At 45.3% G+C, this 18,328-nt stretch overlaps 1 protein-coding gene across 2 annotated transcripts in view; it reads left to right on the plus strand.

Moving 5' to 3' along the window:
• Window positions 1–18,328, plus strand: part of itgb1a (integrin, beta 1a) — a 79,646-nt gene that overhangs the window by 51,019 nt on the left and 10,299 nt on the right. For both annotated transcript variants that reach the window (XM_079601883.1, XM_079601884.1), the window contains exons 10-14: window positions 5,188–5,328; window positions 5,417–5,619; window positions 7,767–8,005; window positions 15,905–16,127; window positions 17,474–17,703. In XM_079601883.1, the coding sequence (XP_079458009.1) occupies window positions 5,188–5,328; window positions 5,417–5,619; window positions 7,767–8,005; window positions 15,905–16,127; window positions 17,474–17,703 (1,036 nt within the window). The remainder of the gene's footprint in view (window positions 1–5,187; window positions 5,329–5,416; window positions 5,620–7,766; window positions 8,006–15,904; window positions 16,128–17,473; window positions 17,704–18,328) is intronic.

Genomic DNA, 18,328 nt, shown 5'->3' on the forward strand with positions numbered 1-18,328 from the left:
CGGCGTCTCTGTCGAGTCGAAGTTAGTCGCGGACGCTAGCTCTCGGCGTCTCTGTCGAATCGAAGTTAGTCGCGGACGCTAGCTCTCGGCGTCTCTGTCGAGTCGAAGTTAGTCGCGGACGCTAGCTCTCGGCGTCTCTGTCGAGTGGAAATTAGTCGCGGACGCTAGCTCTCGGCGTCTCGGTCGAGTGGAAGTTAGTCGTGGACGCTAGCTCTCGGCGTCTCTGTCGAGCCGAAGTTAGTTGCGGACGCTAGCTCTCGGCGTCTCTGTCGAGTCGAAGTTAGTCGCGGACGCTAGCTCTCGCCGTCTCTGTCGAGTCGAAGTTAGTCGCGGACGCTAGCTCTCGGCGTCTCTGTCGAGTGGAAGTTAGTCGTGGACGCTAGCTCTCGGCGTCTCTGTCGAGTCGAAGTTAGTCGTGGACGCTAGCTCTCGCCGTCTCTGTCGAGTCGAAGTTAGTCGCGGACGCTAGCTCTCGGTGTCTCTGTCGAGTGGAAGTTAGTCGCGGACGCTAGCTCTCGGCGTCTCTGTCGAGTCGAAGTTAGTCGCGGACGCTAGCTCTCGGCGTCTCTGTCGAGTCGAAGTTAGTTGCAGACGCTAGCTCTCGGCGTCTCTGTCGAGTCGAAGTTAGTCGCGTACGCTAGCTCTCGGCGTCTCTGTCGAGTGGAAGTTATTCGCGGACGCTAGCTGTCGGCGTCTCTGTCGAGCCGAAGTTAGTTGCGGACGCTAGCTCTCGGCGTCTCTGTCGAGCCGAAGTTAGTTGCGGACGCTAGCTCTCGGCGTCTCTGTCGAGCCGAAGTTAGTTGCGGACGCTAGCTCTCGGCGTCTCTGTCGAGTCGAAGTTAGTCGCGGACGCTAGCTCTCGCCGTCTCTGTCGAGTCGAAGTTAGTCGCGGACGCTAGCTCTCGGCGTCTCTGTCGAGTGGAAGTTATTCGCGGACGCTAGCTGTCGGCGTCTCTGTAGAGCCGAAGTTAGTTGCGGACGCTAGCTCTCGGCGTCTCTGTCGAGCCGAAGTTAGTTGCGGACGCTAGCTCTCGGCGTCTCTGTTGAGTCGAAGTTAGTTGCGGACGCTAGCTCTCCGCGTCTCTGTCGAGTCGAAGTAAGTCGCGGACGCTAGCTCTCGGCGTCTCTGTCGAGTCGAAGTTAGTCGCGGACGTTAGCTCTTGGCGTCTCTGTCGAGTCGAAGTTAGTCGCGGACGCTAGCTCTCGGCGTCTCTGTCGAGTCGAAGTTAGTCGCGGACGCTAGCTCTCGGCGTCTCTGTCGAGTCGAAGTTAGTCGCGGACGCTAGCTCTCGGCGTCTCTGTCGAGTCGAAGTTAGTCGCGGACGCTAGCTCTCGGCGTCTCTGTCGAGTCGAAGTTAGTCGCGGACGCTAGCTCTCGGCGTCTCTGTCGAGTGGAAGTTAGTTGCGGACGCTAGCTCTCGGCGTCTCTGTCGAGTCGAAGTTATTCGCGGACGCTAGCTCTCGGCGTCTCTGTCGAGCCGAAGTTAGTTGCGGACGCTAGCTCTCGGCGTCTCTGTCGAGTGGAAGTTAGTTGCGGACGCTAGCTCTCGGCGTCTCTGTCGAGTGGAAGTTAGTCGCGGACGCTAGCTCTCGGCGTCTCTGTCGAGTGGAAGTTAGTCGCGGACGCTAGCTCTCGGCGTCTCTGTCGAGTGGAAGTTAGTCGCCGGACGCTAGCTCTCGGCGTCTCTGTCGAGCCGAAGTTAGTTGCGGACGCTAGCTCTCGACGTCTCTGTCGAGTCGAAGTTAGTCGCGGACGCTAGCTCTCGGCGTCTCTGTTGAGTGGAAGTTAGTCGCGGACGCTAGCTCTTGGCATCTCTGTCGAGTGGAAGTTAGTCGCGGACGCTAGCTCTCTGTGTCTCTGTCGAGTGGAAGTTAGTCGCGGACGCTAGCTCTCGGCGTCTCTGTCGAGTGGAAGTTAGTCGCGGACGCTAGCTCTCTGCGTCTCTGTCGAGTCGAAGTTAGTCGCGGACGCTAGCTCTCGGCGTCTCTGTCGAATCGAAGTTAGTCGCGGACGCTAGCTCTCGGCGTCTCTGTCGAGTCGAAGTTAGTCGCGGACGCTAGCTCTCGGCGTCTCTGTCGAGTCGAAGTTAGTTGCGGACGCTAGCTCTCGGCGTCTCTGTCGAATCGAAGTTAGTCGCGGACGCTAGCTCTCGGCGTCTCTGTCGAGTCAAAGTTAGTCGCGGACGCTAGCTCTCGGCGTCTCTGTCGAATCGAAGTTAGTTGCGGACGCTAGCTCTCGGCGTCTTGGTCGAGTCGAAGTTAGTCGCGGACGCTAGCTCTCGGCGTCTCTGTCGAGTCGAAGTTAGTCGCGGACGCTAGCTCTCGGCGTCTCTGTCGAGTCAAAGTTAGTCGCGGACGCTAGCTCTCGGCGTCTCTGTCGAGTCGAAGTTAGTCGCGGACGCTAGCTCTCGGCGTCTCTGTCGAGTGGAAGTTAGTCGTGGACGCTAGCTCTCGGCGTCTCTGTCGAGTGGAAGTTAGTCGTGGACGCTAGCTCTCGGCGTCTCTGTCGAGTGGAAGTTAGTCGCGGACGCTAGCTCTCGGCATCTCTGTCGAGTGGAAGTTAGTTGCGGACGCTAGCTCTCGGCGTCTCTGTCAAGTGGAAGTTATTCGCGGACGCTAGCTCTCGGCGTCTCTGTCGAGCCGAATTTAGTTGCGGACGCTAGCTCTCGGCGTCTCTGTCGAGCCGAAGTTAGTTGCGGACGCTAGCTCTCGGCGTCTCTGTCGAGTGGAAGTTAGTCGCGGACGCTAGCTCTCGGCGTCTCTGTCGAGTGGAAGTTAGTCGCGGACGCTAGCTCTCGGCGTCTCTGTCGAATCGAAGTTAGTCGCGGACGCTAGCTCTCGGCGTCTCTGTCGAGCCGAAGTTAGTCGCGGACGCTAGCTCTCGGCGTCTCTGTCGAGTGGAAGTTAGTCGTGGACGCTAGCTCTCGGCGTCTCTGTCGAGTGGAAGTTAGTCGCGGACGCTAGCTCTCGGCGTCTCTGTCGAGTCGAAGTTAGTCACGGACGCTAGCTCTCGGCGTCTCTGTCGAGTCGAAGTTAGTCGCAGACGCTAGCTCTCGGCGTCTCTGTCGAGTGGAAGTTAGTCGCGGACGCTAGCTCTCGGCGTCTCTGTCGAGTGGAAGTTAGTCGCGGACGCTAGCTCTCGGCGTCTCTGTCGAGCCGAAGTTAGTTGCGGACGCTAGCTCTCGGCGTCTCTGTCGAGCCGAGGTTAGTTGCGGACCCTAGCTCTCGGCGTCTCTGTCGAGTGGAAGTTAGTCGCGGACGCTAGCTCTCGGCGTCTCTGTCGAGTGGAAGTTAGTCGCGGACGCTAGCTCTCGGCGTCTCTGTCGAATCGAAGTTAGTCGCGGACGCTAGCTCTCGGCGTCTCTGTCGAGCCGAAGTTAGTTGCGGACGCTAGCTCTCGACGTCTCTGTCGAGTCGAAGTTAGTCGCGGACGCTAGCTCTCGGCGTCTCTGTTGAGTGGAAGTTAGTCGCGGACGCTAGCTCTCGGCGTCTCTGTCGAGTCGAAGTAAGTCGCGGACGCTAGCTCTCGACGTCTCTGTCGAGTCGAAGTTAGTCGCGGACGCTAGCTCTCGGCGTCTCTGTTGAGTGGAAGTTAGTCGCGGACGCTAGCTCTCGGCGTCTCTGTCGAGTCGAAGTAAGTCGCGGACGCTAGCTCTCGGCGTCTCTGTCGAGTCGAAGTTAGTCACGGACGCTAGCTCTCGGCGTCTCTGTCGAGTCGAAGTTAGTCGCAGACGCTAGCTCTCGGCGTCTCTGTCGAGTGGAAGTTAGTCGCGGACGCTAGCTCTCGGCGTCTCTGTCGAGTGGAAGTTAGTCGCGGACGCTAGCTCTCGGCGTCTCTGTCGAGCCGAAGTTAGTTGCGGACGCTAGCTCTCGGCGTCTCTGTCGAGCCGAAGTTAGTTGCGGACGCTAGCTCTCGGCGTCTCTGTCGAGTGGAAGTTAGTCGCGGACGCTAGCTCTCGGCGTCTCTGTCGAGTGGAAGTTAGTCGCGGACGCTAGCTCTCGGCGTCTCTGTCGAATCGAAGTTAGTCGCGGACGCTAGCTCTCGGCGTCTCTGTCGAGCCGAAGTTAGTTGCGGACGCTAGCTCTCGACGTCTCTGACGAGTCGAAGTTAGTCGCGGACGCTAGCTCTCGGCGTCTCTGTTGAGTGGAAGTTAGTCGCGGACGCTAGCTCTCGGCGTCTCTGTCGAGCCGAAGTTAGTTGCGGACGCTAGCTCTCGACGTCTCTGTCGAGTCGAAGTTAGTCGCGGACGCTAGCTCTCGGCGTCTCTGTTGAGTGGAAGTTAGTCGCGGACGCTAGCTCTCGGCGTCTCTGTCGAATCGAAGTTAGTCGCGGACGCTAGCTCTCGGCGTCTCTGTTGAGTGGAAGTTAGTCGCGGACGCTAGCTCTCGGCGTCTCTGTCGAGCCGAAGTTAGTTGCGGACGCTAGCTCTCGACGTCTCTGTCGAGTCGAAGTTAGTCGCGGACGCTAGCTCTCGGCGTCTCTGTCGAGTGGAAGTTAGTCGCGGACGCTAGCTCTTGGCATCTCTGTCGAGTGGAAGTTAGTCGCGGACGCTAGATTTCGGCGTCTCGCAAACGCCACGCTGATATTGATCCTCGTTTTAGTTCTCCTTTTGTCCCAAAGTCTGCTTGCCATGTTCATAATATTTGAACGAAACAACAACAGCGTGCAGCTAGACGTTACGCAGTCGTCCACGTCTGTTGCCATGGTTATGGGTGGAAACCAGGGATAACGCGGATATTACGTCAGTGACAGGCGACAGGGAACAGGTTTTCCGGGACGAGCCATTATTTAAAATTGGAATTTCTCTGAAATTAAAAATATTTGGGAACTTTTGGGATATTGTAAGTACACAACTGCAGGAAATATATCACACTGTGCACGTGATTTTTGGATATTTTATTACAAAATTCTTACATATTGTACCTTTAATATTTCATTGATTCTCTCGTTTATTATTTCTTTGTATGATAGCCTGGACAAAAATTATGTTGCACAATATTTTGGCATGTTTTATTGCGTTATTATCACAAATAAAACAATCGACTCCAGGCACAACTATGCAATATGCTTACAAAGTCTTTAATAATATTTGAATGAAGTGTGAAGATGTACATTTTCTCACTTTTGGCCACTACTGGTAATATCTCCAGTATATACAGGACCTGGACTGATTTATGTTTTCTCAGTCTCTTTCCTCAGAGGTGATCCTGGAGAACAGCAAGCTTCCCGAGGGAGTGACGATCACCTATCAGTCCCGCTGTAAGAATGGACTCGTGAATGAGGGAGAAAACGGGCGGAAGTGCTCCAACATCTCTATCGGAGACGAGGTGAGGTCATGCCAGCGTGATGTAATGTGCATTGGGAACCTGGAGCCTGTTGTTCCTGAGTCTTTTTCTGTTTCCAATGAATCCTCAGGTGTCGTTCAACATTAATATCACAGCTCAAGGCTGTCCCAAACAAGGCAAACCGGAAACCATTAAGATCAAGCCCCTGGGCTTCACCGAGGAGGTCGAGATCGAACTCAACTTCATCTGCGAGTGTGACTGTCACAAGCACGGCATCAAGAACAGTGAAATGTGCCATAACGGCAATGGGACGTTTGAGTGCGGAGCCTGCAGGTGAGACCGCGCGTGTGTGTGTGTGTGTGTGTGTGTGTGTGTGTGTGTGTGTGTGTGTGTGTGTGTGTGTGTGTGTGTGTGTGTGTGTGTGTGTGTGTGTGTGTGTGTGTGTGTGTGTGTGTGTGTGTGTGTGTAGTTTAGTCATGAAACTCTGACACTGATGGCACAAGCTGATTGGCTCTGCTGATCCTGCAGCCAATGAGATAGTCTGCTTGAGTGTTTGCTATAAGAGTTCCTCTGAACCCCTCCACCTCCCCAGCTCCACCTGCCTGGATCTGATACAGGATTCATGTTTGTCTATTTATGTAGAAGCATCGCTGGTTTTGTCCGCCAAGACCAAATACATTAGTCAGTTTTGAATTATAATTTTTTTAGTTTTCATGTTTTTTTAGTTTTAGTTTTTTGTTTACTAATTGTATTACTTAACCCTAGGCCTAAACTAATTTTGTTTCAGTTATTTGCTGAGGCAACATTTTCTATTTTCACTTAAATGTAAGTTTATAATCTAATATTTATGTTTTATTATTTATTTATTTTTAAATTAGTGACATAGATTTTTAATAGTTTTAGTTCATAATAACAACAATCAACATTATTGCAATAATTAAGCCACATTTCCCCCTAAAATTCTCATTACATATACAATAATCAATGCAAATAATAATGAAATCTTTCCCCGCCAGTGTTTTTGAAAAAAGTTGCCAGTCACCACCAGCATTTTTGATCATTTTCACAAAAGTTTCATGGGTCGCAGAATATTCAAACATGCAATATATCAAAAGAAAGAACATGCAACAAAAAAAACAAAGAAAAAAAAAGTTTTATTTTAGCTTCATGCATTCCTTTTTTATCAACACTTGAATATGGGTAAGTTTCATAAAAAAATTAAAAAAGCAACATTTTAAGAAAAAAGCTGAGAAAATCGTGTTTGTGTCAAAGACTACGTCTGGATGGGATTCAGAACGATGATCAAAACACGAGTCCAACACACTCAACGCTTCACAGTCCTGTAGTCGACGTTTCATTCAGTAATCAAAATTTAATGAATTATTATTATAATTTTATAATTATTATCACACATTGAATTTATATTCTGTTTAATGTTGTTATTTTACATATGCATCTGCTTGCATATGCCATCGCTTGTTTGTTGTTTCTGCTTCTTCTTCGCCTGTGTTTCGATCGGGAGATTCAGAACTCTTTCAGAAGATGTGTAATAGCGCCCCCTACCGTATAACAGTGGAAACACGGAGAGCCGGAAATTTCCTTCAATGGCGGGAAAAGAGTTTTAAAAAAATCTCATTCACATTATCATTATGGTCCAGATCATTTTATTACGTAGTATCATTGTAATTCTCATTATTTACATAATACCATGATTTACTGCATTACTGTAAAACTATAATACAGTGATTTATTTAAATCAGCATACATTAAATACAATACAAAGTGCAATAAAATAATGTCACAATTCAAAACAAATATAAATGTTTGCTTTATTGAGAATACAGTTGATTTTAGGGTTAAACATGACACTGAATCTTTGATGTAAAGCATATTTTTGTACCTGTTTGGATATGAATTGACCGTTCGCAAAGACCCGCCCCCCTTAGTTACTGTCGCTATGTCCGACAAGCTACGCCGCTCTCAAACACACACACGTTCTCACGCAGTGAAAAACACATCGTGGAGCAGAGAGACACTGACAGACACAGACCAGCTTACTTTTGATATTAAACATATTAAACAAAGTCTCACATTTCAAATTTGGTAATTTTTTGTCAAGAAATGTAAATAATAAATGCCGTTTTGTGGCTCTTTAATGTGTGTGTCAGATCGCTGTGTCGCCTCAGTTAAAGCCGCTCGTGAACCGATCATCTCTTCCTTCTAGTTCATTTATAGCATCAAGTAAACATGAATGAACATCAGAAGGAATGTTGTTTTAACCGCGGAAAGACGTCAGTACACTCCGCTTCTCAAGCTCAAATCCTCACATGTTAATCTACTAACTCTCCTGACTGCTTTGTCCGACAAAATGGCGGATGGCGAAGTATGATTGGTCAGATCACCTGTCAATCAAGCTCAGAAGGTCTGTCTACATGAGTATGTGTGAGCCGCTGTTCTCAGTTCTCACCGTGTCCTTTCAGGTGCAATAAGGGCCGCGTGGGCCGGCAGTGTGAATGCCGGAAGGACGAGGTGTCCACCGAGGACCTGGACAAGAACTGCCGCAGGGACAACGGCACGGACATCTGCAGCAACAACGGCGAGTGTGTGTGCGGGACCTGCGAGTGCAAGAAGAGGGAAAACCCAGAAGAACGGTACAGCGGAAAGTTCTGCGAGTGTGACAACTTCAACTGCGACCGCTCCAATAATAAACTCTGCGGAGGTACAGAAACGGGAAGCTTTCTTTTTTTGGACCATCGATGCATCACTCAGCAGACTATTAATAGAGGAGAGGGGTTTTACACTGCAAAACATGCTTTTCTTACTTAGTATTTCAGTTTCCAGTTCAAATATCAAAAAATTCTTAAATCACGATGCATTTGCTAGATGAGTGAAATGTCATGACTCTTGTTTTCTAGGGAAATAAATCAAAATTAAGAGAGTTGTTGCTTAAAAAAAGATAAATGATCTGCCAATAGGGTGAGAAAAATAATGTTACAAGATTACTTTTCTTACCCTATTGGCAGATCATTTTAATAATTGCTTGTTTTAAGCAACAACTCTCTTCATTAGGGCCCAAGCCTTGAAAAGGCGAAGGCCCTATTGTTTTCCTTCGGATTATTATTATTATTATTCTTCTTCTTCTTCTTTATTATTATTATTTTACTACCTTTTGGGCACTTTTGGGGGCCTTAACGTGCTCAAAAACTCTTGAAACTTTGCACAAATGTCAGAACCTGCGGCCATTAGGGCCGCGCTGAAGCTGGGACCCGGGCGTGGCAGGGGGGCTCGGCAGCGCCCCCTGGAATGGGATTCAAAAACATGTCCATATATCAAACACGCTTGGATGTAATAATATGAAACTCGGTACACATGTAGATCTCATCGGGCCGAACAACTTTCGTGCTCTAAGTTTTACGCCAGTCCAACAGGAAGTCGGCTATTATGGGCTGTATGGAAACGCATGTTCTGGCATTTGAAACACTTCTCCCAGAGAATTCATCCGATGACCACGAAACTCGATGTGCATGAAGTCAAGACATGGAGGATGCTAAATTGCGGACGGATTTTTGATATCTCGAACGGTTTGGCCGTGGCGAGGAAACGAATTTATGATTAAAAAAGGATGCATAAAGTGTGTTATAACTTAGTTATAGTTTTACCTACAGTTACAAAACTCAGCGTGTATATTGATATTATCAAGCCGAACAACTTTCTAATTTACAGTCATTAGCTCCGACCAACAGAAAGTCAGATATTGTGGTTTGAATGTGAATTGTGTCTCTCTCTGTCTCTGCTATTCTGTGTGTGTGTGTCTGTCTGTGTGGGGTGGGGAGGGGAGGGGGGATCTGTGTATGTGTGTGTGTGAGGAGGGGGGCTAGTTTAGTTTAACCCTTTCTCTGCTGTGTGCAAAATCTCGGGCACTTTTGGGGCCCTTAACGTGCTCGAAAACTCTTGAACTTTTGCACACAGGTTAGAACCCGCGGCCGGGCTGAAGCTGGTACCCGGGCGTGGCAGGGGGGCTCGACAGCGCCCCCTGGAATGGGATTCAAACACTTGTCCGTATATCAAACACGCTTGCATGTAATAATATGAAACTCGGTACACATTTAGATCTCATCGGGCCGAACAACTTTCGTGCTCTAAGTTTTACGCCAGTCCAACAGGAAGTCGGCTATTGTGGGTGGTATGAAAATGCATGCCCCTGGAATTTGAAACACTCTTTCTAGAAAATTCATCCAATCGCAACCAAACTCGGTCAGCATGACGTCAAGACATTGAGGATACTAAATTGCTGACGGATTTTTGATATCTCGAACAGTTTGGCTGTGGCGAGAAAACGAAATTATGGCGAGAAAAAAGAAACACGATGTGTTATAACATCTTCATACATTAATTGATCTTGATGAAACTTCAGTAGCGTGTTTGTTGTAAGAGAGCGATCACATGGATGTAACTAATGTGAGTCAAAGTTATAGCGCCACCAACTGGCAGCAGGAAGTGTGTTACTTTTGACAAAAGTGGGGGGGTTAGTTTTACCTACAGTCACAAAACTTGGTATGTATATTGTGCACATCGAGCCGGACAACTTTCTGATTTACAGTCATTAGCTCCGCCCAACAGGAAGTCAGATATTTTGGTTTGAATGTGGTTTTGTCTCTCTCTGACAGAGTTCCCCCAGCCATTCTCTCTGTGTGTGTGTGTGTGTGTGTGTGTGTGTGTGTGTGTGTGTGTGTGTGTGTGTGTGTGTGTGTGTGTGTGTGTGTGTGTGTGTGTGTGTGTGTGTGTGTGTGTGTGTGTGTGTGTGTGTGTGTGTGTGTGTGTGTCTGTGTGGGGAGGGGAGGGAGGGCACACACACAGACAGCCCCCCTGTCTGTGTGTGTGTGGGGAGGGGAGCAGAAAGACTATGAACAATTGTGCCATCTAGTGTTTTATACTATGTATAAATGTGTTTTTTATTTTAAACAAGTGTTTTAAAGTACACTAATTTCAATTAATGATATGCTGCATTTTTATGTATATTTAAACATTATCAAAGTTAGGATGTCATTTTTTTAGTTTCAAAAGTTATCTGTCTTTGTCTCCCTTTGGCTGTAATTACCCTCCCCTCACTCCCACAGTCTCACTTATTTCTTTCTGTATCAAATAATATTACCATAAACAAAAAGTTTGAGTTTCTTTTTCAATCAATGTATTATGTGTAACTTAAAAATAAGCAGATTAAACAGATATGTTTGAGGGCAAGACATGAAAACGATGAAATATAATATAGTATTAGTAAAAGAGTGCAGTATAGGGTTGGATGAATCAGATAAATAACATATTTTGTTAAAAAAACATTTGGTTAAATAAAATCGAGTGATACATAGGGCTATATTGCCCTCTCGACAGTCAAAGCGGGGTTACGTTATTGCCCGTCGTGCACAGGAACCCGAAAGGCAACGGGGGTGGCGGCTTTATATATATATATATATATATATATATATATAAAAATAAATATAGCTGCAAGCAGCGATGGAGGGCCCAAGCCGGTGGCACCGCCACCCTGGTGCCTTTAGTTACACTAAAGGCACCGGGGTGGCGGTGCCACCGGCTTGGGCCCGTAATCGCTGCTTGCAGCTATATTTATTTTTATATTTCTTCTTCTTCTTCTTTATTAGGGCCCAAGCCTTGAAAAGGCGAAGGCCCTATTGTTTTCCTTCGGATTATTCTTCATTATTATTATATTACTACCTTTTGGGCACTTTTGGGGGCCTTAACGTGCTCAAAAACTCTTGAAACTTTGCACAAATGTCAGAACCCGCGGCCATTAGAGCCGGACTGAAGCTGGTACCCGGGCGTGGCAGGGGGGCTCGACAGCGCCCCCTGGAACGCGGTCCGAAAACTTGGTCCATAAATCAAACACGCTTGCGTGTAATAATATGAAACTCGGTACACTTATAGATCTCATCGGTTCATATATCCTTCGTGCTCTGACTTTTTACCCCAGCCCAACAGGAAGTCGGCTATTTGGCGTAGTTTAAAAAACACATGCAATGGAATTTAAAATACTCCTCCTAGACGATTCAACCAATCACCACGAAACTCGGTGTGCATGAAGTCAAGACATGGAGGATGATAAATTGCGAGGGGATTTTTGATATCTCGAACGGTTTGGCCGTGGCGAGGAAACGAATTTATGGCGAATATTGGAAACAGGAAGTGTGTTATAACATCCTCATACATTAATTGATCTTGATGAAACTTCAGCAGTGTGTTCGTTGTAAGAGGCCGATCGCATGGATGTGACTATTGTGAGTCAAAGTTATAGCGCCACCAACTGGCAGCAGGAAGTGTGTCACTTTCAAAATGCTTTGAATTCACCCTCTTATTTTTACCCGATTTGCTTCAAACTTTATGTGTATAATGTAAACACACGGCAGATGTAGACCTGTGAAAGAATTATTGATATCTTAAATACTGTTGCCATGGCAACGCTTTAAACTTTTATATTCTTTTTGGGTGCATTTGAGGCTCTTAACATGCTTCAAATTGCATGAAACTCAACATGCATATCAGATTTATTAGGTACTAGGCATGTGTGAAGTTTCAGAAACGGGCGTGGTAAGGGGCTCAGTAGCGCCACCTTTAGTCAAAAATGGGATATTAGTTTTACCTACAGTAACAAAAATCGGTATTTATATTTATCTCCCCGAGCCGGACAACTTTCTAATTTACAGTCATTAGCTCCGACCAACAGGAAGTCAGATATTTTGGTTTGAATGTGATTTGATGGGATTTTGCCAGTCTCTCTCAGTGTCTGTGTGTGTGAGAGAGGAGGGGGGCTTTATTTTAACCCTTTCTCTGCTGTGTGGGACTTCTCGGGCACTTTTGGGGCCCTTAACGTGCTCGAAAACTCTTGAAACTTTGCACACAGGTCAGAACCTGCGACCATCAGGGCTGGGCTGAAGCTGGTACCCGGGCGTGGCAGGGGAGCTCAACAGCGCCCCCTTGAACGTGGTCCGAAAAACTTGGTCCATATATCAAACACGTTTGCATGTAATAATATGAAACTCGGTACACATATAGATTTAATCGGGACGAACAACTTTCGTGCTCTAAGTTTTACGCCAGTCCAACAGGAAGTCGGCTATCATGGGCTGTATGAAAATGCATGCCCCTGGAATTTGATATACTCCTCCAAGAAAAATTATCCTATCGCCACCAAACTCGGTCAGCATGAAGTCAAGACATTGAGGACGCTAAATTGCGGACGGATTTTTGATATCTCGAACGGTTTGGCTGTGGCGAGGAAACGAAGTTATGGCGAGAAAAGAAAAACACAATGTGTTATAACGTCTTCATACATTTATTGATCTTGATGAAACTTCAGCAGTGTGTTTGTTGTAAGAGGGCGATCACATGGATGTGACTATTGTGAGTCAAAGTTATAGCGCCACCAACTGGCAGCAGGAAGTGTGTTACTTTCAAGATACTTTTGACTAAAGTGGGTGGGTTATTTTTACCTACAGTCACAAAACTCGGTCTCTATATTGTGCTTATTGATCCGGACAACTTTCTCATTTACAGTCATAAGCTCCGACCAACAGGAAGTCAGATATTTTGGTTTGAATGTGGTTTTGTCTCTCTCTGACAGAGTTCCCCCTGCCATTCTCTGTGTGTGTGTGTGTGTGTGTGTGTGTGTGTGTGTGTGTGGGGGGGGGGGGGGAGGGGGGGGGAGGGAGGGAGGGCACACACACAGACAGCCCCCCCCTTTTCTGTGTGTGTTTGGAGGGGAGCAGAAAGACTCACACTGATGCAAGCTCTAAAGCAGACTTCTTCTCGACAGTCAAAGCGGGGTTACGTTATTGCCCGTCGTGCACAGGAACCCGAAAGGCAACGGGGGTGGCGGCTTTTTATATATATATATATATATATATATATATATATATATATATATAAATATAAATAAATATAGCTGCAAGCAGCGATGGAGGGCCCAAGCCGGTGGCAGCGCCAGCCCGGTGCCTTTAGTGTAACTAAAGGCACCAGGGTGGCGGTGCCACCGGCTTGGGCCCGTAATCGCTGCTTGCAGCTATATTTATTATTATTATTATTATTATTTTACTACCTTTTGGGCACTTTTGGGGGCCTTAACGTGCTCAAAAACTCTTGAAACTTTGCACAAATGTCAGAACCCGCGGCCATTAGGGCCGCACTGAAGCTGGGACCCGGGCGTGGCAGGGGGGCTCGGCAGCGCCCCCTGGAATGGGATTCAAAAACATGTCCATATATCAAACACGCTTGCATGTAATAATATGAAACTCGGTACACATATAGATCTCATCGGGCCGAACAACTTTCGTGCTCTAAGTTTTACGCCAGTCCAACAGGAAGTCAGCTATTATGGGCTGTATGGAAACGCATGTTCTGGCATTTGAAACACTTCTCCCAGAGAATTCATCCGATGACCACGAAACTCGGTGTGCATGAAGTCAAGACATGGAGGATGATAAATTGCGAGGGGATTTTTGATATCTCGAACGGTTTGGCCGTGGCGAGGAAACAAATTTATGATTAAAAAAGGATGCATAAAGTGTGTTATAACTTAGTTATAGTTTTACCTACAGTTACAAAACTCAGCGTGTATATTGATCTTATCAAGCCGAACAACTTTCTAATTTACAGTCATTAGCTCCGACCAACAGAAAGTCAGATATTGTGGTTTGAATGTGAATTGTGTCTCTCTCTGTCTCGCTGCCATTCTGTGTGTGTGTGTATGTCTGTGTGGGGTGGGGAGGGGAGGGGGGGATCTGTGTATGTGTGTGTGTGTGAGGAGGGGGGCTAGTTTAGTTTAACCCTTTCTCTGCTGTGTGCAAAATCTCGGGCACTTTTGGGGCCCTTAACGTGCTCGAAAACTCTTGAAATTTTGCACACAGGTCAGAACACGCGGCCATCAGGGCCCGACTGAAGCTGGTACCCGGGTGTGGCAGGGGGGCTCGACAGCGCCCCCTGGAATGGGATTCAAACACTTGTCCGTATATCAAACACGCTTGCATGTAATAATATGAAACTCGGTACACATTTAGATCTCATCGGGCCGAACAACTTTCGTGCTCTAAGTTTTACGCCAGCCCAACAGGAAGTCGGCTATTGTGGGTGGTATGAAAACGCATGCCCCTGGAATTTGAAACACTCTTTCTAGAAAATTCATCCAATCGCAACCAAACTCGGTCAGCCTGACGACAAGACATTGAGGATACTAAATTGCTGACGGATTTTTGATATCTCGAACAGTTTGGCCGTGGCGAGGAAATGAAATTATGGCGAGTAAAGAGAAACACGATGTGTTATAACGTCTTCATACATTTATTGATCTTGATGAAACTTCAGTAGCGTGTTTGTTGTAAGAGAGCGATCACATGGATGTAACTAATGTGAGTCCCCCCCCTTTTCTGTGTGTGTTTGGAGGGGAGCAGAAAGACTCACACTGATACAAGCTCTAAAGCAGACTTCTTCTCGACAGTCAAAGCGGGGTTACGTTATTGCCCGTCGTGCACAGGAACCCGAAAGGCAACGGGGGTGGCGGCTTTATATATATATATATATATATATATATATATATATATATATATATATATATATATATATATATATATAAAAATAAATATAGCTGCAAGCAGCGATGGAGGGCCCAAGCCGGTGGCAGCGCCAGCCCGGTGCCTTTAGTGTAACTAAAGGCACCAGGGTGGCGGTGCCACCGGCTTGGGCCCGTAATCGCTGCTTGCAGCTATATTTTTGATTTATTTCCCTAGAAAACAAAAGTCATGACATTTTACTCATTTAGTAAATGCATCTTGATTCTATAATTTTTTATATATTTGGACTCAAAACAAGACAAAAATACAAGGAAGAAAAGCATTTTTTTGCAGTGCAGATATATTTTATTAAATTCAATTCACATTTATTTGTATAGCGCTTTTCACAATACACATCATTTAAAAGCAGCTTTACAGAAAGTCCACATTACAGTTTACAGTGATCTGTCATCAGAGGAAACTGTCTAAGTTATGTATTTCAGAAATGTACATATACAAAATCACAGTTGGCAAAAAAGGTTTTAATTTAAACAATGTAATATTTTAATGCAGAAAAAAATGCATTGAATAAATGAATACTTGTTTGTTAACAAATGTGACCATGGACCACAAAACCAGTCACATGGGTCAATTTTATGAACTAAATAGCTGAATACATAATCTTTCCATTGATGTATGGTTTGTTAGGACAATATTTGGTCGAGGAATCTGGAATCTGAGGAGCAAAAAAATGTAAACATTGAGAAAATCTCCTTTAAAGTTGTGCATTTATGTTCACGATTGTGCTGCATTCACTCACAAAAATACATGTTTTATATATTTACGGTAGGAAATTTACTAAATATCTTCATGGAACATGATCTTAATATCCTCACGATTTTTGGCATAAAAGAAAAATCTATAATTTTGACCCATACTGTGTATAGTTGGCTATTGCCACAGATATACCCGTGCGGCTCCAGACTGGGTTTGTGGTCCAGGGTCACAGATGATTATGACATTTAGAAAGGAGAAAGGCAGTTGCTGTGATGTTTCTCCTGTAGGACACGGGCACTGTGAGTGTAGGGTGTGCATCTGTGACGCTAACTACACCGGCAGCGCGTGCGACTGCTCTCTGGACACCTTCACCTGCTTAGCCTCCAACAAGCAGATCTGCAACGGCAGAGGAACGTGCGAGTGCGGGACCTGCAGGTGCACCGACCCCAAGTTCCAGGGCCCCACCTGCGAGATCTGCCCCACCTGCCCCGGGGTCTGCACCGAGCACAAGTCAGTCAAACACAACACCAGCGTGCGACACGTTGAGCTACATGTACTACTTAAAAGCTGAGATGTAGCACAACATATGCTAATCACCAAAAAATATCAGGTTTCTATACAGAATGTATGCTTAATATATGGTGTAAAACCCTATTTTAAGGATCTAAGCACATGGTCGCAAGCACTACGTGAAAATGAAAAACTGAAAAATTGAAAATGAAAAGTGCGTCGGGCTGAAACTAGCAAAACACACTTGTGGCAGTGTGTGTGTGCATTGCTCCAGGTGTATGATATATATATTTTTATATATTTTTTTTAAATATATATATATATATATATACAGGGCCCTAAATATTTTTCACATTCAAAATATATTTGACTGAATGCAAAATATATGTAGGACGATATAAAAAAATTTGCATTAAAAACTGGCACAGTAGGTCACATGGCATCTGCAGTACGTCCGCATTGTATTCATACCACACACAATACTTAATACTTTTTTAACAGTCGCGATATGTAAATTCAAATTCAAATGTAGCGATTGTTTGTTTACGCGATTGTTTCCGGAAGTCAGTCGCTAGTTCCGCCTTCTCGATGACATCACGCACATTGTTATGGACGGCTAGTGATGATTGGTCAGGACGCAGCGTGTAGTCTGACATGTTTCTTGTCCAAAACATGAATTTAGGAATCAAAATCACATAATCTGACTCCGCGACTATCGTAACACACAAGAGCATTGTGTTAGTATTAACCCGGCATAAGCAAACAGTAAAGAATGATTGTTGGTTGAACTTCAAAATTTAAGTAATCTGGTTGCCTTACAATTTGGAGTTTATTAAAACTAAAAATGTTAGTTAATCTAAATCAACCAAAACTCAAAATAGTATGTTATATGAACAACATTAGTGAATCTAAGTTGATTTTGACTTAATAAATCATGAAATTCAGTGTGTATATTAGTCATGCATATTTAGCCTTTTTATATATTTTTTTATATATTTTCAGATGTATACACTGCCAGGAATAATTAAAAAAAAAATTTTTTTTTTTACAATTTTAAAAGAAGTCTTTTCTGCTCACCAAGCCTGCATTTATTTGATCAAAAGCACAGTAAAAACAATAATATTGTGAAATGTAATTTATTCCTTTGATGGCAAAGCTGAAAGTTCAGCTGCCATTATAAAACTGCACTAACTCTCAAAAAGACAACGGGCCACTATGGAGGACTCTTTGTCAGAGTCAGTGTTTGTCAGTATCAGCCCTATTTCTTTGTGAGATTGTAAGCAAAACAATGTTACCCTTTACATTCTGCTTTGGTGGTGTCCATCTGAACCCGTGTTCCTGCGCAGGGAGTGTGTGCAGTGCCGGGCGTTCGGCACCGGGGAGAAGAAGGACACGTGTGAGCGAGACTGTGGCGGCTTTAACCTGAACATGGTGAAGGACCGAGACAAGCTCCCTCAGCCGGTGCAGGCCTTCCCGCTCATGCACTGTAAAGAGCGCGACGCCAACGACTGCTGGTTCTACTACACCTACGCCGTCAACAACACCGAGAAGGAGGTGCACGTGGTGGAGGTTTTAGGTGAGCTTCACACCGGCTCGTTCAGTGCCAAACACACAGTCCTGAGATCTGCTTTAAACATTTACTTACAGAATACAAGAGAGCCAGGGGTTCAGGGACATTTTAATTGAGAGAAGGAAGAAAAGAAAGAAAGAAAGAAAGAAAGAAAGAAAGAAAGAAAGAAAGAAAGAAAGAAAGAAAGAAAGAAAGAAAGAAAGAAGAAAGAAAGAAAGAAAGAAAGAAAGAAGAAAAAATAAATAAGAAAGAAAGAAAGAAAGGAAGAAAATAAATAAGAAAGAAAGAGAGAGAAAGAAATAAGAAAGAAAGAAAGAAATAAGAAAAGAAGAAACGAAAGAAAGAAATATTACATCACATTTTAATTGAGAGAAAGAAAGAAAGAAAGAAAGAAAGAAAGAGAAAGAAAGAAATAGAAAAAAAAGAAAGAAAGAGAAAGAAATAGAAAAGAAAGAAAGAAAGAAAGAAAGAAAGAAAGAAAGAAGAAAATAAATAAGAAAGAAAGAGAGAGAGAGAAATAAATAAGAAAGAAAGAAAGAAATAAGAAAAGAAGAAACAAAAGAAATATTACATCACATTTTAATTGAGAGAAAGAAAGAAAGAAGAAAAAAGAAAGAGAAAGAAAGAAAGA

The sequence above is a fragment of the Phoxinus phoxinus genome (assembly GCF_949152265.1).
Source record: "Phoxinus phoxinus genome assembly, chromosome: 24".
Classification (NCBI taxonomy): Eukaryota; Metazoa; Chordata; class Actinopteri; order Cypriniformes; family Leuciscidae; genus Phoxinus; species Phoxinus phoxinus.